Source organism: Pristis pectinata, chromosome 14 (genome assembly GCF_009764475.1).
Source record: "Pristis pectinata isolate sPriPec2 chromosome 14, sPriPec2.1.pri, whole genome shotgun sequence".
Taxonomy (NCBI): Eukaryota; Metazoa; Chordata; class Chondrichthyes; order Rhinopristiformes; family Pristidae; genus Pristis; species Pristis pectinata.
The window spans coordinates 28,831,196-28,854,751 of NC_067418.1; the positions used below are offsets into that span (position 1 = coordinate 28,831,196).

General features: G+C 39.8%; 1 protein-coding gene across 1 annotated transcript in view; it reads left to right on the forward strand.

The window, feature by feature from the left end:
* lmo1 (LIM domain only 1) overlaps positions 1–22,531 on the forward strand; it is a 28,157-nt gene extending 5,626 nt beyond the window's left edge. Inside the window, exons 2-4 of the mRNA XM_052029290.1 lie at positions 13,735–13,948; positions 20,953–21,078; positions 22,105–22,531. Coding sequence (XP_051885250.1) covers positions 13,735–13,948; positions 20,953–21,078; positions 22,105–22,210 — 446 coding nt within the window. The 3' untranslated portion in view covers positions 22,211–22,531. The remainder of the gene's footprint in view (positions 1–13,734; positions 13,949–20,952; positions 21,079–22,104) is intronic.
* Positions 22,532–23,556: the final 1,025 nt, after the last annotated feature.

Below are 23,556 nucleotides of genomic sequence, written 5' to 3' on the forward strand. Positions count from 1 at the left end.
TCCTGTAGAACTATTGGCAAGTATTGTCCATCTGTTGCTTTTTATCTTGCATAATTATCTATAATAATTCAGAGCAACTTTGCTCTCATTGTGAATAATTTGCTGATGGTAGTAACTGAACAAACTGATAATGAGTGACTTTCTTGATCTGCTTTTAACCAGCCCACTCCAAATATTCTGTAGTGTAGGTCAATTTTGTCTGGCTATCCATGGTAAAGTGTTATCCTAATTTTAAACTTTATTCTAATCCACCTGAAGATACTAGAGCAAGAGGTTGTTTGAGATTTTCCAGAACACTTTTGATGCTGCACTCCAATATGTCTTTGTCCCCTTTAGAACTGAGAAGACATTACAAAATGTTATCCCTAATGGGTGCAAACATGTCCAGTAAAATGGTAAGAGCTCTACAAGGATATGCCATGCATTGGTAGCAGAGATTTGCAATTGCAGTGTTTGTTTGATATATTAGCATTGACTTCAAATCCCACCTAATACATTTAGGGTCTTATTCTACTACCTTTTTCCAGTAAGCAGCTGCACATTGACCTCACCTGATTAAAATATTCAACTTGTTCTTGCCACCTCCCATTTAAGTTCTCCAACACTTCAATGAATGTGAATCTTTCATCTCATTTTGATCAATGTTCTCAAACTATTTCCAAGAGGAGGTTTGTCTTTTAACAGCAACAAACAATATTGACAATTCTTCCCTTCCCCCTCCACCCCCCAAACACCCAACCATTAACCATTGATCTAATACTATCCTTCATGATAGCTACTTCAATTATATTGGTGCAAGAATTGTATGGTTACGTATGGGGTTCCTATCTTTTTCCCAAATCATGTTGGTAAACTTGCTTTGTTCTAAGGCCAGAGCTTTTCTTTTTAAAAAAAAATAAGCCAGTAGAGACTTGATGTCTGACATCTTTACCCATAAGCACACTTGGTGATCCAACTAGTAAAGCTGCTACTTCATAGCTGCAGTGACCTGGGGCTGTCCTAACCTGGAGTTTGGAACTTGCACGTGACTTTCCTGCAGGTGCTCCAGTTTCTTACCACATCCCAAAGATGTGTGGTATTGGTTTATTATTGTCACTTGTACTGAGGTGCAGTGAAAAGCTTGTCTTACAAACTGATCGTACAGGTCAATTCATTACGCAGTGCGGTTACATTGAGGTAGTACAGGTAAAAACAATAACAGTACAGAGTAAAGTGTCACAGCTACAGAGTGCAGTGCAATAAGGTGCAAGGTCACAAGATAGATCATGAGGTCATAGTCCATCTCATTGTATAAGGGAACTGTTCAATAGTCTTATCACAGTGAGGTAGGAGCTGTCCTTGAGTCTGGTGGTACGTGCCCTCAGGCTCCTGTATCTTTTACCAGATTGAAGAGGAGAGAATGTCCTGGGTGGGTGGGGTCTTTGATTATGCTGGCTGCTACACCAAGACAACGAGAGGTAAAGACTGAGTCCAAGGAGGGGAGGCTGGTGTCAGTGATGTGCTGGGCTGTGTCCACAACTCCCTGCAGCTTCTTGCGGTCTTGGGCGGAGCAGTTGCTGTACCAAGCCGTGATACATCCAGATAGGATGCTTTCTATGGTGCATCGGTAAAAGTTGGTGAGAGTCAAAGGGGACAAACCAAATTTCTTTAGCCTCCTGAGGAAGCAGGCACTGGTGAGCTTCCTTGGCTGTGGCATCTGTGATTTGACCAGGACAGGCTGGGAGTGAACATCACCAGGAACTTGAAGCGCTCGACCTCAGCACCATTGATATAGACAGGTGCGTGTACACTGCCCCCTTTCCTGAAGTCAATGACCAGCTCTTTTGTTTTGTTAACGCTGAGGGAAAGGTTGTTGTCATGACACCATTCCACTAAGCGCTCTCTCCTTCCTGTACTCCAACTCATTGCTTGAGATATGGGCTACGACAGTGGTATCTGCAAACTTGGAGTTAGAGCAGAATCTGGCTGTACAGTTGAGTGTATAGGGAGTAGAGGGCTGAGGATGCAGCCTTGTGGGGCACCAGTGTTGAGAATCGTGCTGGAGGTATTGCTGCCTATCCTCACTGATTGCGGTCTGTTTGTTAGAAAGTCAAGGATCCAGTTACAGAGGGAGGTGTTGAGTGCTAGGTCTCGGAGTTTGGTGACAAGCTTGCTTGGAATTATTGTATTGGAGGCAGAGCTGTAGTCAATAAACAATAGTCTAATGTATGTGTCTTTACTGTCCAGATACTCCAGAGCTGTTTAGGGCCATGGAGATGGCATCTGCTGTAGACCTGTTCCACTGATAAGCAAATTTCAATGGGTTCAGGTTGTCTGGTAGGCTGGAGTTGATGCGTGCTATGACCAACCTCTCAAAGCACTTCATGATGGTGGATGTCAGAGCCACTGGTCGGTAGTCATTGAGGCATGTTACCTTGCTTTCCTTTGGTACTGGGATGATAGTGGTCTTCCTAAAACAGGAGGGAACCTGAGATTGAAGCAGGGAGAGGTTGAATATGTCCGCAAATACTTCTGCCAGCTGATCACAAGATCTGAGCATGTGGCCTGGGCCAGGTGCTTTCCTCATGTTCACTTGTGGGTTGATTAATTGACAGATATAAATTGTCCCTGGTGTGTAGATGAGTGATATAATCTGGGCTGAGTTGAGAATGTGGATAATTAATGTGAATGGGTGCTTGATAAACAGTGTGGTTGCAGTGGGCCAAAAGGCCTATTTCTATGCTGTATGCTATGGCTGCCTTAAATCTTCAGTATTCACCTTTAAAGATTTAATTCTAGCTCCTACAATGGGAATATAGTTTAAAATCAGTAAAGGAACTTTAATTCTCCTTGCACACTTGTATGTCATTCATTTGAAGTTTCATTTTTATTGGGAATGGAGGAATGACTGGCTAGATTTTTAGGTTTAGCTGGTCTTGTTGCTTTCAGGCAAATGAACGTTTCCTTCTGCAAGTAAATTGGGTGATTGCAGCATTTTAAGGTAGAAATTTTAAACTGCACTTTAAATGGCTGCTTGGCCAGGACTCTATTGGTGGATAGCAAAATTTGCATTTTGTCCTCCGGAGGAAATCCCATTTCAATCAGGGACCTGATGCCTGCGTCTGACTGGCAGAGACTGCAGAAACACATTCTCCAGCGCAAAGCTTTCAACATGTTTTTCACCACATTTTAGCTGCCATTCCACATTGAACCCAGTGGAGCTGAGTGACATGATAACTGTCATCCAGCTTGTTCTGGTCACAGACATGTGGGACTTGTCTACAAGTGCTGAATACTGGCAGTTCTCAGTGCAGCTGCTGACCACAGTGATTTGGGTCAATAACTGCAGTCAACTGAAGCTGCAATGTGTTGTCCTGCTCTTGGTGTCTAGCTCTTCCACTGGTGCACAGAATAACAAGCTGTATACACCCTGGGTTTTGCAGTGTCAGCTATATCTGGTGTTGCTTCCATTTCTTATTTATTTTCCCAGATTTTATCCTGGACCAGCCTGCTGCTCTGGTCCTCTGCTTGTCCCCAATCACACCTATTGGTTTGGAGGGTGAATGTCTGCCTTCTGCATCTGATCAGCTTCTTGTGAGATGCAGCACACCTTGGAGCATGAATGCTCAGCCCCCAAATGACCTTTGACTGCTCAATGCAGAAGGTTTTAGCTAATGTACTTGAATATTTAAAAGTGACTCTCTCACTGCAAAGGGTGAATTTGTATGTGGAAAGTTGTGGTTTGGAGGCAGCACGGATCTGGATCCTGAGTTGCTGTGCTGATGGTGTCAGTAGCACCTGATGGATGACCCACTCTGATCAGTGTGCTTGCTGAAGCTTATGACTAGTGATTCCTCTTGCACCAATTATGTTTGTGCACTCTTGAAATTGACCAAGATGGCTTTGTGAATCCAAGTTTGCATTGGACTTTATTTACCCTGCTAAGGTGAATACTGAACTTTGATTTTCAGGCAGCAATGATGGTTCTTGAAGCCCTCTATTATGAATATATTGTATCTTTCTAAATGGACTGCAAATCTGTTGCAGAAGACTGTCCTTTGCATTCAGGGCTTGGAGTAAGTGTTTGCCAAACAAGGCACGTGTGATCCTCAAAGCTGATAAATTGCTCCTAAACCAATTGAGGTTTTCGGATGCTGAAATTCTCATTCGCTTTAGAGGTTCCTATGACTTGTCTAGGCAGAGACATTGGGATCAAAGGAGCTGAATGCCACATTGGTGATTTGAGCCTTTCGATAGTCCCTATAATTCCATCCTCTGCCAAGCTCCCTTGTACAATTCCTGAACATCTTTCAAACCAATCCCAAATTAAATTGTCTTAAAGCAAACCAAGACTTTTTTCTGATTGCTTGAGTACTGGAGAATTGGAAACATGTTGAAAACCTGAAATAAAAATTCTGCTGGAAATACATTGGAGAAGGAAACAGTTGATGACTTCATTGGAAAGTACTTGCAAAGAAAAGGGAGGGGTGGAGAGAATAATGGAAGACTGACAAGTAGTGACAGTGCTGGCTAAAGGAGTGAAGGCTTGTTAATTACATGTCTGGAGAAGGAACTGGACAAATCAGAACTGGAAGGGAGGAAATGCTGTAACTGAGATGCAAACAGATCTGAAAACTCAGTGGGCAACCTGAAACTGCTTCACTGCCACTACAAGTGCTGCCTGACCTGTGTATTTTTGTTTAAGCTATCATTGACCTATTGGAGACCTTGCCTGCAATTTTCCAGTCCCCTTTTAAAGAACAGTATGGTTGCTGGTGAATGAGAATCTGCATTTGTATTCTCAGATTTGGGGCCTGTATCTCAGCCTGGTGCAGGTACAGTCTACACAAGACTAGGGCATGTTGGACTGGGCAACTGATGTGACTTTGGACCTTAAATGTAAACAATAGGCTTCAAAATAGCACCAATAACACACAGTATGAAAAGCACTACATGGTGCTACAACCTTAAGTTCAAAGCCAATCAACTGTTAGGAGGTAACAATTACCACTTTGGGAGCTCTATATTAGCACACTTAAGATGGTTTGGTACTGTCCTTGCAGTCAGATGTGGAAGGATTTTCAGATCTTGCTGAGCTATATAACCAGAAGACCACTGATGCTAATCTCCCAGAATTTTCTGTCCTGCTTTGGATCAACCAGCTAGCAAGTAGGAGAATCTGGACCAACCATCCTCCATAGAGGAGCTGACAAGATTTGTCCTGTTGAAATGAATAAAACTCCTGAAAGTGGCTGAGTTGTACTTTGGTCTGCATGGGCCAAGACCTGCTGGAAGTGTACTTCCAGCTGGCAGCATGTTGAAATCAATGACGAAGGGCATCATCCACATCTACCAGGAGAATAATATAACTCGGGCTACCTCTTTTGGCAGCACTTGCCTTTCTAGTGATTTCCCAATCTGTTCTTGCCTATAGAACATGAAGCTACAATGTGATCTTTCAATATTTAAAACCCCACTTTCCATGTCCTATTTGTGAATCTCCATTGATTTTGATCTCTGGCTGAGATTATGCAGTTGTCCTATTCTCTCCTGTTTGGGGTGGGGAAGGAGGTGATTTGTTATGGCTATACTGGGTTATAAAATTGAAATGGTAGAATGGATTGAGAGACTTGTAATAAGATCTGATCTTAAAGCCTAAAATAAAACCACTTCTGATGTATGTGGAGGGAGAGGAGGAGAAAAGAGGGAAGGAAATGTAATAATTGCTTTCCACTCCTCATCCCAATTTATTTGAAGGTTTTCGCCAAGCAAATTAAAAGCCTCTTTGGATTAAACCTTGATCTGTGATCTGTATATTTGTAATCCAGTATCCATGGTACAGTATACTGCAATAAAATGTCCCAATTGCTCTCCTACTTGACTGGTGAGAAATAATTTGTGGGGCTTGGCTAGTGGTGAGGCATCTTGATCTGAAGAGCTGCAGTAATGGGGCATTTTGAAAGACATCTTAATGGGATCTTAAGTACAAGTATGACAAATTCTATCTAAATCTTCACTAGCTTGCCCTGGCTTGCACTTCAAAAAGTTTGTTCTTGGCAGAATTTATTGAACTTTGGCCACTAATAATTTGCAGAAATAGTGTATGATTTATACAAGATTTGGTTACAAAACTTGTGATTTAATAGGCCAGCTCTGACTTGAATGGTACCAGGATGTTTCTGGAGTGCTATAAGCAACTGTTCCAATTAGTGGAATGTAATACCAACTTTAAACTTGGCAGTGGTTTGGTGGGGTGGGGGGGGGGGGGGGTGACTGGCAGTGCAAAGAGCACCAGACCATAAGGGCAGTTTCACTGATCCCAAGATGACTTGGCACAATCTCCGGCTGCTTTGTTTAAAGCTATGCGCCTGATTTAAATGATTTGACCTAAATTTCCAATTGTTAACTTAACTCCATTTCCGAATGTGTATGCCTTCATCAGCCTGCAGAACTGATTAGCTTGAACTAAAATAATTCCTGAAGGTCTGAGGTAGATACATTTTTCCCCTTGTGCTCTTTGTCAAAAGATAGCCAATCTGCTTTAGTTATTAAGTTGAAGATTATACTCCCTACCTTCATCCCATCAATCCTTTGCAACAGTAACTTGTGATGCTATCAGATACTTTCTCTATTTTAGTTTTGCTATAGTAAGTATAACTTCAGTCATTTCACTGGGAAAGCTATTTCTTCATGATTAAACTATGTATTGAAATAATATTTCAAACCCTGTATACTTGTGGGCAAAGAATGGGGCTAATTTTTTCAATGAGATAATTGGCAATTAAACTTTCTATTGATAAGGCAGTGATATGTAATTTTAAACAACTTTTTTTGATTAGATCAATTATCAATCTTTGATTTGCTCATGCTTAAGTACCTGTTCAGAATGAATGATGGACAGCATGGCCATCAGATGCAAATAAGTGGTTTTGTTGGCAGATTCCTTGGTAAACCTGCAGAGCTGCTGCCAACTTGGGTATAATCCAAAGGATGGGTGGTTTCCATAATGCCAGGACCATAACTCCACTTGCCTGTAGTTCAATTTGGCATTTATTTACATAGTATTATTCACTTTAAGCTTGCAGTATCATGCACAATTCAGTTAGTACCCAGGCAGAGGGTTCTGTAAACAAAATACAGAAGGCATTTTATGGAACCTTAACCCAACTTGAAAGTTTTCATAAACATTTATGAAACTGGAATACATTGATCTGGAAAGGAAAACAAATGATTAAAAATTTGGACTCAGCCTTTTATTAGTGGGTCACCATTTTCCTGATGATCAGAGCTTAGCATTTGTTCCAATGCAGTGACTATTCTTGTATGGCTTTGGGTACTGGCACTGTGCTATACCTTAAGTATTTAAGGTATCATGACTGCTCTTGGTAATGACCTACCATTTTGCTGCTTTGGCCTGACTTTGCAATGAAAATCTTCCTGTTTGCTGTGGGCCTTTTTGCATTTCCAAAGCTTTGCCAGAAATCTGGTGCTCTTGTGTTGATGCTTTTTTTCCTCTGGGAAGTGGACAACTTGCCCCTGAAAGGGGATGATATTTGAGCTTCAGTAGAATTTCCCATTACTAAGAATAAATGCATGTTAAGTGAAATCCTGTTGGCCAACGAAACTCGTCTGGCTAAATGTTCTACAAATGAAATGAAACCTTTTTGTATTGGACATTCTAATGTGCTTAAACAATAAGCAAGGATTTTGAAATTTTAAATTAAAATTGGTCACCTAGTGAAGGTATAGTTACAAGAAAACCGCTATCATGTTTGAAACAGAAATTTTCAAGCTGAAGCAAATTTTGAGATGGAGCATTGTCTTCACATCTCTGGAAGAGTAGATACAGTCCATCTGTATATAAAGGGTTACCTTAAACTCCCCAAACAGTTGCAACTCCTGAACAAAAGTAGTGTACACAATATACTGCAGGAAAGTAATTTATAGGGTTAAGAATATAAAGACTAATAAAACTGGAATACACCCTGAATTGACTAATGACATTTTCCAAAACCCAGCCCCTGGCCAAAATTGATCAGGCCTGTAAAAGCAGAGGCAATTTTCAAAATGTGTTTTAGAAATGTGAAGTGAGGGAGCAAATGAGTTTAAAGATGACCTCTCTACAAACTATTTTGTGTGGGGAAAGTACGGTTTCATCTTTATGAAATTGTGCTGAGTGAACTAGTGAATGTTGATAATGTGCCTTGCTAGCTCCTGTACTTTGAAGCAACTTGCTGTCATATCCCTAAATTTTTTTTCACAGGTAGCTTTATGACACTTGCAGCAGAATGTAAATCCCTCTCAATTAACCAACATCTGACAGCTGAAATGTGCACATTGACATCTGAAAGATGGCAATCCACCCTGAAGTCTATCCAGATATGTTGCTTCATTTCAAATGTTTCAGTATTAGGTCTTGTTAAACACCACCGAATGGAAATCTAAACTGTAGGGAGATATGACTGCATCTCTGCACAAGTGTTAAATTCCTGCGCTAGCATACAAGTCCTTGAGTCAAATTGATTGGCAAGTTTGAGACAACAGTAAACTATTCAGTTTATTGTCTGCTATCTAATCCAAATATTGACACTGACTCTTACCCATTTGATCCCTTCTTGTGCCCCTATACAAATCTCCTGGGATTAAGTATTTCAGCAGCTCCACTTCCTATTTCCTTGTGACATACGCCAGTCTTTGGCTCTTGCAGCAGTCCCATCTATCTCAATCCCAAATTTATTTCTTTCATGTGCTGATTTTCCCACTGCCCATCTATGTTAGTGGCAGTTTAGTGGTCAATCAACCTAATAGCCAGCATATCTTTGGAATGTGGGAGGAAACTGGGGGAATCTACAAAGTTAAAAGGAGAATGTATGAACTTCCACAGAAGTTAGGACTGAAGCTCGGTCACAAGCTGAGGTGCCACATTGTTGAAGAATACTGGATTTACTGGTACTGGGGGAGTGGAAATATTTCCACTTTCATCCCTAAATCACTTAGTTCTGACTTTAAAATTGAGCAGTGGTTCTGTAGCATTCTTTTTCTAGCCCACTTAGTTTAAACTACCTTTTAGACTGCCCATTGGAGTTTCTCTGAAGAGTAGAATGCTTCATTTGCCTTGGTGTTTTTTCTAGTACCCAATTTATAATTCAGACTCCTTGTGCATTCTTTGTAGATGGTAAACTAATGGACTTTCTGGCTGCAATGTTGGTTTCCATTTCATGTAATTGAAAACGTCTAATGGAAGTGGACTGTGTAACATTAGTCCTTAAGTTATATTGTAGCTGGCTTGCCTCAAGTTGGGTTCCAGTTTCCTTGAGATTAGAGTTGAATGCAGGATTTGAACTTGGCACTGAATAAAGTGGGAACTTCTCTGCAAGAGAACATGGCTATGTAGAAAGCCAGTTTATTTCTATCTGGAGCCAAAGGACAATGTAGTTAAAAGCACTTTAAATATTAGCAGGTCTCAATTAAACCTAAACACCTTGATGCTTATCCACTTAAGTTGGATTTTATGGCAAGCTAGTGTTTTGGCATCTGACATTTGGGTGTACTCAATAACTAACTTCAGTTGTTTGGCTTGATCGCATTCCTTCAGGCCTTCGAAAATGTGGTTTGTTTTTTTTCCGCACCATGCAGGCAAGTCTGCAAGAATGCCATCCAGTTGAGTATTGAAGCCAAAGAATTAAAATAAGTGGAATTAAATGTTTATATAAACAGCTTGTATCATAATGTAGTCCTGACAAACAGCTTTCTAAATTGATCATTGAACCTAGAAATTGACTTAAAACCAAGAAAAATACAGATGTTTTCAATGTGCCATGCAGTCATTAGGTGGTTTAGAGAAATTGGATGCAATTTTAGACATTTAACTGGCACTCTTTGTTCTTGTGAAGGGTGTTTGACCTGAAACTTTCTTTTTCCACAGATGCTGCTTGACTGGCTGAGTTCTTCCAGCATTTGTTTCTGTAAGATTCCAGCATCTACAGTTTTCATTTTTCACTAATGGTCCCGTTTTAGAATCTTTCAGTCCTTGGTTTGATTTTTGCCAAAAGTGACAACAGATTTGAGTTGAGCTTTTTTCAGTTGGATAGTGCACTCTGATCCTTGCTTGAAATTAGATACCCAGAAATGGCACTGCCTCTGCATTGTCGAATTGATTTTGTTGATGTTTTCTCAAACTTTGCAGATGTATAATACAATACAAAGGATACCCTCTGCAGTGCAAGCCATTTGACTTAAGATGTGCATTTCATTAATATTTAAGTGCATTCTGGAATAAACTGTCGCAGAGTTTGTGCAACTCATGATCTGCAATGGTGGGAGAGCCTTAAACTGGTCTTTTCCCATTAATATTTAGTGGTAACTACAAAGCTTCAGTTCATCCTTCAGCACATAGCCCTAGGTCTTGGAATGATCCAATCTGTAACAATAAAAATGAGCTGCGCTTGCAATGGAAGACCCAGTTTTAGACTGAAGTGTCTTATTCGAACATCAATGGCTGGAAGATTGACTCTTGGTCCACCCTGTAGATCAGAGTTGTTACATGAATTTTCATAATTGCAAAAACCATAGCATTTCTTTCCAAACCAACTTGGCAAACTCTTTCCTGAAGGAATCAGATGAGTCTTGCTCCACTGCAGCATACAATGCAGCTATATATGAAGGATCTCCTCACTAACCAAGTGTTTGGTGCTCCCTTGAAGTTCTGGTGATCAGCCATTCTGCTAAATGAGTCTGCTTAAGGAACCTTCTGAAGGGATCCACCAATCCTTTTCCTGAATAGCCTCAGACATTTTATTGTAAAACATCAAATATGGTTAAAGATATTCATTGCAAATTGAGGCAAGTGATGCAGCAGTTATCATGGAACTTGAGCAAGAGACTCGCTGGTTCCACCTTGGAGTTCCCAGCAACAGCTTCCATCACCTGCAGAAGAAACATTTCCACATTCTTATTACATTACCTTTTGTTTCAAGCTCTTGAAGATGAAACCCATTTGCCTTTGTTTCCAATCAGTGTATTGGTTATTAGGAGTTTTGTGGCTAAGCTGTTATCGCTTAAATTCTTGTTTCATTGCTTCCATACTCCTGCCAGCTTCTGACTTTCTGTAGGTGGCAGTCAGCAGGAGGCAGTGGTCAGTGCTGGCATACCATCAATGTATCTGACTGAGCCCTTGATGTACAGAAATCTCCATCAGCTGGTTGACCTGCCTGATCTCAGCTTGTGCTCCACCTGCATGGTTGCTGAAGATCCCTTGCAGCTTGCGTCATCTTACTCTTTCAATCAGGAATCTGGATGCTTACTAACAGTTCTACCAGACTTGGTAATGTAATCAAAGTCCCTGTTTAAATGACTGGGATACTGTTGGAGCACAGCCAACCATTCATCTTTCAAGTTGGGCACTTGCATGAATCAGAAGAGTATTTTCATACACCAGGAGAAAGACTGCCACCAACCACCTTTTGACTACAGTGGCTATTCCCTGGGCTCCCTGCAGCAGGCTGGAGGAATGGCAATACTTGCTCATGTGGCCTTTATCACAAGCTAGCAGTTGTCAAGTGGGGTAAGCTGCACTCTTTTTAAAACAAGTCCCTTGACAAGGTATCCCAAGATCACAGCATGTTATGCAACAATACCTTGCAACAATGTACCTGCTAATGTAGGTTTAAATACAACTCCACTTATTCCATCCCTGTGTACCTACTGTAAGCTGCTGTACTTCAACTGAGTCCACATCTCCAAGGAGCTGAGTTCTGTGGTGAAGCTAGTGTTTAAGGAGGATTTAATTCTCAACTTTAACTGTTTGCTGGCTCTTAGCTTGCTCTCAATTTCCTAGAAGTTGGGGTACTTGCTCTAAACATCACTGCTCCTTTGCTGGAGGTGGGTTGCATCAATGCTAGTGCTACTGGCTGTCTCGTTCCATTTTGCATGTGCTGTTGTCAGTGTCACATTCTGCCCAATGAGGTCTCCAGCATTTTTTTTTACTGATAGGATTTTCTGGCATCCTCTGGTACAGGGATGATTCTTCATCTGGGGACTTCAGACTAACTTCATGGTTGTCGGGCAATAGTACATTCCCTCTGTGCTGCTCTGCTTCAGGAGGCCCAGAATGCATGGTGGTGGAGTGGCTGGAGCTGTGGTCTAGCTACCTGGGCACAGCTGTGCTTGTGGTTTGGCGGGCTTTGAGGTGATTAGCTTCACCTTGCAAGTTGCAGGATTTTGCCTTTAGTGTGGCCCTCCTTCCTGTAGTTTTGGAGATGTGTGTTTGACAAGATGTAATTTTCATGTCTGGATTTGTGGCAGGTGTGGCCCACTTGGGTTGTCTCTGGTATAACATTTGCCCTCAGTTCTTCCAACTGAAGCATTCTCTGAACACTTCAGGCAGAACATGCTGACAAATGGTTCAATTTTTGACACTTGCCTGCCAGGTCCTGCCATTGTTTAGAAATATTCTTCGAGCTGCCTTTAATTGTCCATCATCTAGACACTTAGCTGTCTAGATCATGCTATTTTGCCATGTACTTGCATCAGCTTCAAGTTACCACCAAGTATGTCTGCTTATCCTGCACTAGAATTAACTCTGGGGTTTGATTGGAATGGTAGAGGGCAAAATGTACTGAGCTATTAGCCTACAGTGGAGTATGTCATCCACAGTGGTGTGGAACAAGTTTTCTGTGCTGAGTTCAATGTTTTTCAGTGTCCTGTGTGAAGGAGGACTTAGTTTTGTCCATGACAACACTAATAGGCAGCACTATAACCAGTTGTTGGAAACAATCTGAAATGGGTAGATTGAGGACCAGGCCAAGTCAGTTCAACCATTCAACCTGCCAGATTCTGAAGGCTGTCCTTGGTGGTCAGTGCTGGTGGTACCCAAGTCATTAGTGATGGGCATGTTATTTTAATGCTTTTTTCATATCACTCAACATGGAGTACTGATTATAGGCCATCCTTGGGTAACAAATAGGGTCTATTTTTACAGACATAAGTCTATTTTGTTTGTAAGTTTAAAAAATGTACAAAAGTCACTTGATGTGGTAACAGTACCTCAATGGTATTGGCATCAAAAACAAGACTAAGAACAATTACTAAAAGTGGAGAGAGTTGTACGAGTTTGAGTGGTAGGTGCCTGGAACACTGCTGGGGAGGTGGTAGAAGCAGATACAATAGCAAAATTTGGGGAGATGAACAGAGATGCGTCCCATGTGCAGGCAGATGGGATTAGTTTAGATTGGCATCATGGTGCAGACATGGGCTCCAGGACCTGTTCCTGTACTATTCTGTGCAGGTGGGTTTCATGATAGTCTGCAGGTTTGTGGTCACCATTAGTGAGACTAATTTTTAAGTTCGAGCTTGATTGAAATTTTGCATCTGCTGTGGTGGGATTTGGACTTCTGGATTGTAATTTAGAGGCCCTGGTTAACTTGTCCAATTTTTACCAGCACTCCAACCATTATTCAAAAGTACAAAATAGGTTTGTATATTTTGTATATAAAAATTCAAGTTCATAAACAAAAATACAATTTTTTTTGTGGTGGAATAAAATATTGACTTTTTTTAAACAATCTCAGATCCTGAGGTGGTGAAACTATAAATGCAGATCCAAGTTCAGCTATTTTACTAGTCCTTCTGTACACAATGGGGGTTGAGAAACTGGAGGATCATATCTGGGTTAGAATTGTTTTTTCCTCTAATCTTGGAAAAGGATTTTTCTTTGAACTTTTTAATCTTTCTAACTAAATTCCTCTTGAATTATAGGTGTACCAATGCTTTCTGTGCAACCAAAAGGAAAGCAGAAAGGCTGTGCAGGCTGCAATCGCAAGATCAAGGATCGGTACCTGCTAAAGGCACTGGACAAATATTGGCATGAAGACTGTCTAAAATGTGCCTGTTGTGACTGCCGCCTTGGAGAAGTCGGATCAACTCTCTATACAAAAGCAAATCTAATTCTCTGCCGTAGAGACTACTTGAGGTAAATATAGTTGTGAGAAAGCATAAAATCTGAACTAGTTAAGTGGGAACACTTGAGTGATGCAAGATCTCAGTACTAATTGGCTGCTCCCAAGGTAATGTATTCAAGAAATCATAGTTCCATAGCACATGGATTAACAAACTTGTGAAAATCTGGTTTGTTTTGGGTTGAAGGAGAGGGCTAGGGAGTGGTTGGTATGCTGAAGGACATTTTTTCACGTGCTGTCCAAAAATATTTGGGTCCACATCAAGTGTTTATAAATCTATAGCAATGCTGTCTTTTACCTGCAATTCAAACTGAAGAGCCGACTTTTACAAACCTCATCTCGCTGTTCTACAAAATCTAGTGTTATGTCCCATATTCAAATACAGATTCCAGAATAACTGAATATCTGTGATTTAGTGAGATTATGGTTGTAAAATTGACTAAAGAACTGAACTTGGTGAGATTGGCTGCCCTTCACAGAACTTGTTTGGCACTGGGGTCTTGGTTAAAGGGGAACCCCTCCAGTTGGAGTGTCTTGCACAAGCAATGTGGTTGTGGCTCTTGGACGTCAATCATTCCTGACCCAGGACATTACTGCAGGAGTTCCTGATGGTATCTGAGAGCCAACCATCTTAGTGCTTCATCACTGACTTCCAGCAGGGGGTATAAAGTGTATATTTAATGATGCAAATGGAACTGAGCTCTGCATGCAATGTCTTGCTGCTTGCAGATGACCTTGGCACTATTTTGGGAAATGAGTAACTTTTTTCCCTACAAGTGTCAAACAATGACAACTCATCTGGAGTCTAACCACCCGATATTCAATGGTATAGAGTCCCTTGCCACCAGTAAGATTGGGTGGGGTTACCCATGGTCCAGAAAATCAAACTGATCAGCCACATACCAGGCTGGAGGCTGGGTATTCTAATGCAAGTGAAATTTCCATGCATTTAATACCTTCCTACCACCTACATCAGGAGTGTGATGGAATAAATTTACTTGAATGACTACAACTTCAACAAAACACATCCTATTACTTGACCAGGACAATGTAGTCTGCATGCGTGGTATCCCATCCATCCTGAATATTTGCTCCCTCTGCTGTATACGCCATCTATAAAATGTATTGCAATTATTTTCCTGGACTATGAAAGACCTCGTGTGTAACCATCACTAGCAGAAAACCAGGGTAGCTAGCATGTGAAGCATCTCCTGATTCCCTGTACATCACACCCTAACTTGGAAATTGTATCACTGCTTGTTAGTTCTAAATCCTGGAACTCCCTGCTTAACACTGGGAGGTCTTTAAAAGGACTCGTGGCTCAAGAAGGTGGCAATTGAGGATGAGGGAAAACTGGCCATACTCAATTTACAAATTTGTCCATCTTTCCTTTAAAAGGACAGACATGTGGCCAGGAATGCATCCATTTCTTAAGAAAAAATTGGTGTAATTCTGAAACACTTCTGCATAGAGCTTTGGCCAGTTTTCATCTGGAATACTACCTTTTAATTCTGGACAAAAGGTCAATTGGGTGTAATGGACTTAAATGCTAACATTGCTTACCAAATTGAGTAATGTTTAAGGTTTTTAAAAAAATTTTATTCTGATTTTTAAAGTTGAAATTAGATAACAATATTTCCTTTGTAGGAATATAGAACTCCATCCCCATTTTCAGACATGAATGAGTCAATGATAAAGCCTAGCTTCTAAGCTTGTATGGCCAGCCTTGAAATTTGACTACATTAGACTTATTGCCCTAGTGTTTCAGACTTATTGTCCCATAGTCTGAAACTTGTATAATTGCTGGCCAATTTTGTATATTTCTGCATGTTTCCTACATAATGGTTAGAGTCCAGGAATTTTGTTCTGTTTAGGGTACATGGCAAATACAAAGCTTCCTGAAAACAGAAACAGATTTTATACTGGTCACTTTATTCTGGTCCAGATTTGAGACCTGATTCCAGATCAGAGGTCTTTATGCTTTGATTTCTGTTCCAGTTGAGTAATGAATGCTTCAAATGACATGGCTATTTGGTGTAGTTTAGGCAAAGCGCACATTGAAACTAGTGTATGCATCACTGGAAGACATTTAATGAAAGATACTTGGGTCATCAACTGCCTGTTGGAATAATGCACAATTATTGGGCTAATTTGTAATTGAGTTTCAATTCTTGTTATCCTTTTGCCCTTAATCAGATGCAGTATGATTGCCAATTGCACTCCCAAAGTTTTAAATTAAAATAAAGCACTACAGAAATGATAAATTTTGCTTCAATTTGGTCATTGCAAAAGTGTCTTGCAAGTAACCTGAGACCAGACTGCATGCTATGTACTACTAGAATGGACGTCTCCCTGATGGATTTCAAAATTACTTTGTCATAATTGTAATGCAGTGTTTAAAAAAACAAAGCATGTTGAAACCCATCACCATTGGAATTTAGTAATGCATTCTTCAGTCTTCAAGCTACATGGAAGAGATTTTGCAAATTTTAAAACCTATTCCCTTGTAATTCTCCTCAGAGCATAACTTGAATATGGAAGTGAGTGGAAGCTTATAGTCTCAAGTCCTGACGAACTGTATCAGTGCAAAAATAAAATTACAATGATTTGCTGGCACCTTGACGAGATACCACTTCCACTCAAGCCAGCAAATCTGGTTACTCAATTCTGCCTTGTCCATGTTTAAACATTGTACTCCAGATGCAAAATATTGGAAGTATGTGTTTTGACTTTTTAAACTAGGAAAATGTAGGGAATTTTAAAATCTAATTTTAAGTAGCTGGGATTTGTTTTGACATGATTTCCATTCCCCCCCACCTGCATAAACCCACTGACTGTATTTTGCATTCTAATTCTGCTGTGGGGCTTAAAAGATGCTGTTAACTGACTTATTTAATCATTGGCCTTAAATATTCACACAGGGCATTAAAATTACGTATGACTCAGTTCAATTGAATACTTGTGCACCTCATTTGTATGACTAGGCTTGTGTTGAAATAGTTTGCAATTAAAAGTTAAGCATTAGCTATTTTTCAATTGGATCTTTCGGTTGCTTTAACTGCACGAGTGATCAAATGAGGCAGGGTTCTGGAAGTCTTTTGATAGTGCATGTGATATTGTCAAGAGATTTCAGCAATCGAATCAACTTTGAGTTTCAATCTTTTCCATAATAGTGATGGGTGTGTTCTAGATTTGCTTATTTTAGGGTATCATTTCTAAGTTTAGCTGTTTTTAGGGGGAAATGAGATCATTTTAGCCTGCAATCTAACCTAAACTTAAACCCACTGCTCATTTCCTCCTCCATGCCCACTCCATTACTGCATCATTTAGCATCAAATATTTGATTTTCCCTTTTTAAAGATGTGCAATTTCTCCTGTCATACTAGGGTTATAATTTCCAGAGATTTCTGTACATTTTAACCTTTGCTCCATGATAGTCATGGTGGCTTTTATCCAGTAGTTGAACTAAGTTTATTAGCTAATCTTTAAGTGCTTTGGAACTGTACAGACTAATTTTCACCTGTCCACCATTGTGAAGTTTCCCTGTAAATTGCATAGCCAGCTTCTAGGATGGCTTTCATTTCAAATTGTCAACCACTAATTTGATTAGTTGGAAGAAACCAGTTGTGTAATTTAAAAGTTGTCAGGACCACTCAAGTCAAAGGGTGTACAAAAAAGTGTACAATCATTTTTCTCATTCCACAAATGTAAATTTTACAGTAAACTTGCAAATAAGACTGAAGTCTTAACTCCAATTTACATATTTGGGTGCTATACTGCTTTGCCTGATTAAAAGGTTCAGTATGCAGATGTGACCTGGAATTTGGGTGGGAGGTGTGGTGCTAATGAACATTCTTTGAGTCAAATGTAATAAGATGACTATCATTCTTGAACAGTCTACACTGGTTCAGTTGCCAGAATTGTTCTACAACTTGGTAAGATGGCCTTTCTCAGTGTGGCTTGCGATCCTCTGCCCTTGTGTTTCTGGGAAGAGAGCAAACATCTATTGAAGGGCAGCAAGTAAGAGGAAATTTGGAGCAATAATTCATGAATGCAAATAGACTAAAGGCAGTCTATCAGCTCCAAGTGAGTACCAATTCACTCCTTGTGCATATAAAACGCTTATAAACTACAGTGCACTGCTTTCTTGCCAAAGGAAACATTGACTGAACATGGACAATGTATGCCTATTGTTCCCATGATGTGGTTCAATGAACTAGTATGTGAAAACATTCATGAAAGTGACAAGTTTTGAATAACTTCATGATGCTTATGGAATAACTTGATATAAAAATGGCTGGCTGGAGATGAAGGATTTAATGTGCAGGCAATTTTTGGCATGAATTAGGGGACCCACAGCTACTTGCTCTTTAAAGGACTTGGATAATGGAATAGGAAAGTTGTTGTATTCGTTTATTAAGATAGCATGGTTTGTTTCATTAAGGTGGCATTGACAATGGAGGGAGTGCACATTTTTAATAAGATGTAACAGTACTCGATGGTGAGGTAGACCTAAAGAATATTTTGAATGGTAAAGCTACTAAATAGTGCAAGTCCTGAATGCCTGGGACATTCAGAAAATCATAGGCTAATGGAATTCTGGCATTTGATAAACAGGAGTATTAAGGGATATGCAGTGATAGAAAGGACATTAACCATGTGCTTTGCTGCATAGATTTGTGAACAAAATTGAGAGAAGTCAAGGGTTTGTATCAGTTTGGGCTGAGGATTGATCTTTAGCATATTGTGGGGGCAGCAAGGGAGATGAAGAGAAACTACCTCTGCCAGATGGAGTCTAAGGTTGGGTTTACTAAGTAAGGTTGTCTAAAATTTAAAGCCAGATCTTTTAAGTCAACAAGAAGTGAGTTTTGAATTCTTGCAGATACCAATTGGAGTCGATTATCCAAGATCACAATGTTAAACTGTTGAGGGTGGGAAGGGTTTATGCAATTGGAATGTTGGTCAACTAAAATTTTATTGAAGGTCTAAAAAGCCTATTCTAGTAATGTCCATCAAAGAAGTTGGAGATGCACAAAAATTCAAGGGAAGATGGTAAAAAGTTAGGTTGAGGGGCTGGAGATTAAATGTCAAACATGCCACAAACTTTAAGAGAAATGTCAATTGACTACAATTTTGACTTTGTATACAAGTGGGTTCCTACAAGCACAAGTGGGAGGGTAATAGTCCTCTAATTGAAGGGATGCTTGTAATGCTAAAGTACAGAGCATCATCTTTTAACCAGGTGAAAAGACTTGATGCCCATGGAATAGCCACAAGCTCGTGGGTCAGTCATTCCAACCCAAGTGATATGCTTCCCAGAACAAGTCTTTGGGGGAAGGGAGGGGAGATGGAATGCTGGGACAGTTTATTTGAACTGAAGCTTTGATCATGGCTAAAGAAATGGATGGATTAAACATTGACAGCAAGCAATGAATAGATTGAAGATTCCTGAAATGTGGAGTGTCTCAGAAATCTGTCATTTGGATTGATCTGTACTTGATTAAATTATGCTGGTGCAAAATTTGATTCTAATGATCCAGCAAGAGGCTGGCTGACTAGGGACAATTGGCAACAAACAATTTGGGATGTAGAGTAAAAATCTGTGCTGTTTCAAACTGCTGATGCAGATATTTGAGTAAAATTAATTTGAAATGGATGCTTTACCAAGAGATTAGAGATGCATATTTTTCCCTTTCCCCCATCGCCAATAACCTAAGGGGAATGGAATGTATAAATGGTTCTAAATAACAAACACCATTGCAAAGGTGATTAGACAATTACCACCTGCATTAACATCTGGTTCAATCTAATTAGTTGACTAATTAAACCAAGTTTTTGACCATTGGGAACACCAGTAAATTAATATGTAAGTTTGAACCAGCTTTTATTTGTTTGGGGTGGGGGTGGTGTTAATACCAAAATGCAGGACTTTACAGATATGATGTTAGTTGATTTTAAATTTAGCTTCTATAAATTCTTGGTTTATAGCTTAAACTGTTGCCTATGGATTTGATAGCAATTTTATTAAAAAGTTAATAGGCAGAAAGATGGTATGTTTTCTCCAGGAAGGGTTCAGGGACTTGCTGTTTTTAATTTTTCCAAAGTTGGATATTGTAACTTGTGTCCTCTTGGGCAGAGCAGGTGCAAGGGTAGGTGTCAAAGTGTGCCAGATTGTCATGCTTGAGTATTGATGGATGCCACTGGCAGACTTGAGTCAATGGAGGTGAATAATGTGAGCAACTTGACCCAAGGACTTTGGAAATGGAGTGGGTATGCTGATTGTCTTTGAAAAATGCCTTTAATGTTTTTAAATTGCACCTGGGCAGCATTTAAGGAATGCTAATTGGAAATTGCTTAGATCGTGAGCCAGCTCCCTAGTTTTCAAATGGTTGAAGTGTTGAAATATTCTGGCAGCATTGGAGGCTTTAAACAATCTTCAGCTTCTATCTTCATGCCCTCTAGACCATCAACACCGGTTTTTGCCTCGCTCCTTCATCTTTATTGAGTTCCATACTATGACATTCAGTTTCTCCCTCATCCTTTTCTGATGAAAGGTCATTGACTCGATGATTTTTCTCCACAGGTGCTGCTTGACAGCCCAGAATTATGATTTCTGGGACCCTTGGTATTGTGTATCTTGTGTAGCCTCTGGATAGATGTGGCAGACTGTTGCAGATGGGTGGTTAACACTGAGCAGCTAAAGATCAGATTGCTTGTACTTGATAGTGGTCAAAGATCCTTGTCCACAAACAAATGGAAGTGGTGGGGGCTTGTATGATGTGCCTTGCAGTAATCTGCACTCAATATTGAATGGAACTGTTGATTTGTATGATAGAGCTCGAAACTAAACTCATCTGAAGAGAAAACACCACTCTGCCAAACTGTTATTTGATATTCTATCTAGTAAAATGCATCAATTTAATATCCTCAAGCTCAAGGCCCTAAATTTGGATTTTGTATTGTTTTATCCATTTGCCTTTTATGCTCATTGCATTTTATCATTGTTTTATTTGTCTAGGCTCTTTGGTACCACCGGGAATTGCGCAGCATGCAGTAAACTGATCCCGGCCTTTGAGATGGTGATGAGAGCCCGTGATAATGTCTACCACTTGGACTGCTTTGCCTGTCAACTTTGTAATCAGAGGTAAGTTGGACAGGAGAGAAATTGCATCATGCTTAAGGTTAAACATGCAGCCTCCCTCAATTTTGTCTATAAAAATAGCTCCAGCTGGAATGGTCCCTTGATTTGTGTGTCTAATTTCTGTTTTAAAGTTTTCCTATTCCAGCTCTAGATGTGGAAAGGTGCTAAATTGAACTGTCTTACCACAAATTCAAAAAATATTGACAAGTTGAATGTGCCTTTTGCATTCTTCCTTTTTTGGAAAAGGAGGACAGTTCTACAGAATAAACAGGTTGTCTTGGAAGCTGTATCAATGCATCTTAAAATTGTCAGTAGTAAATAATGAGTGGAGAAGGGGGAAAGAGTTTGCCTGCTTTTCCAGATTGCCTTTGGCTGACAGGAAGGCAGAAATTCCAACCTCTTGATCTTCCAGAGCACTCCGGGGATTGGCCAGTTATGAAGCCAATTAAGTTGTCTTTTGGCAAAAATAATCTGAAACAATTCTAATCAGTGTTTAGTGGAAATGCTACAGGGAACTTTCTGGTCCAGTTGATTACATATTAGATTCTGTGTAACCTGTCTCTGAAAGCTGATTTGACCATCCAAATCACAGCCAATGGCCATAAAGCCTCATATTTACTACAGGTGGATAATTTACCTATCTACAATTAGGAATGAAGTGGGATAAATTTAAAAACTTCAATGTGCTGGTGCCTACAGCCAATGAGCTTTAAGATCTGCATTTATTGATGTGTACAGAGTTTAATTTCAGGATCTTATAATCCAGACTGATTTTGACTAGTTCAGTATTGTTTGCTGAAAGCATGTTGGATACTCTATCAATGGTATTATGCATTCAAAATGAATACAGGTGGATTTGTTTAAAAAAATAATCCTTCTGGTCCTGAGCTGTGAAACTTCAAACATTCAGTGCTATGTTTAAATAGTGGCATCAAACTCTAATGTTATGCGATCTCTGTGGGCCTAATGACATTGTTGCAGGATATCAATTATATGGAAAGTCAAGCTCACCTTGTAAATTTTCTCTAGGTTTTGTGTGGGAGACAAGTTTTTTCTGAAGAATAACATGATCCTCTGCCAAATGGACTATGAGGAAGGGGCAATGAATGGAAGTTTCTCATCACAAGTTCAGTGACTTGCCCGTGGCCTTCAAAAGCATTGTGGGGTGAGCTCCAATGCTTAAACATAAATGGAGAGCATCTGTCGGCTTGCTTGCAACACTTCAAATAGTCCAGGATGGATTAAAGTAACAATCTCCAACACTGAGCAGTTAAGATTTTAGATGCACAGCTGTGCTTGTTTAGCTGGGCAGTGCTTTGCCTGTATGTTTTGTGATGTTGGGTCTGGGAGGGGTATGTACAGTCTGTTTCTGTATATATAAACTGGAACATTTATTTTACATAAATGTATTGCAATTTTATTATTACTGGTGTGCATTAAAGAAAATTAAATGTTTTGCTTGTGAACATGGATTCTTTTAAAACTATTTTGGAACATGGAAATTATCTCAAAGATGTAAAATTGAAACTGTCATGAAAAGCTGCTACACTTCTAATAGCTCGTGAAGCTGCAAGATATCTAATTGAGCCATGCATCTTCATTATAGGCCTTGGTCTACAATTAGACAAGTACATTGCCACTATTGAAAAATCTGTGAAATGGCACTCATGCCATTAAACACTATTTTTGTAAAATGTCAAATTTTACTTGCCCTCTAGGAATTTGGGAATGTCATGGGGAACTGGGTTCAGGGGAATCATTGCTCCTGTAAGCAGCACATCTATGTGAATTAAGTTTAATGATCCTTGTGGGCCAAACTGAGTATTGTTTATCACGTACTAAATCAAACATCATAAGCTAGATGTATTCTGTGCTGCCTTCATTCTGAGATGAACATGCATATAGTGTCCAATTCATTGCAAGTACTTGTCATGTTGTTACTACAAAATAGTTTAACTTCTGGATCAAAAAAACTATCATGGAAACTGGAAATAAACAGTGCTGGAAACATTCAGCTGGTTGGGCAATGTCAGTGGAAAGAACAAGTTAATATTTCAAGTCCAAGACCTTAAACTGAGGAAGAAAGTTTCAGCGGCAGAGGTGGGGGAGGGATGAGTAAAACAATAGGTGAGAAGATCAGATATTCCCTTTTGCTTCGTTCTACCCATCCCTCTGCCTTCCCTGCTACTGAAAACTAGTTTCCTTTCACACTGCTTATGAATGACACTTTTTTCTCCTTCCTCATACTGCCTGACCTGAACGCTTCAAGCATTTTTGTTTTCTAACTTGCAATTGCTAATAATGCGTACATAACATGAAAAATGCCAAGTGGATGTTGTTCCTTCACTTGCAGGTGCATCTGAATATATTTTATGCAGTGGCAATATGAAAAACTTTTCTGATCACTGCTGGTTTGGCAGATGTGCTACAGTGACTCTAATTTCATAAGTAAACCCTGATGGTGTTTGAACTTAAACTTTT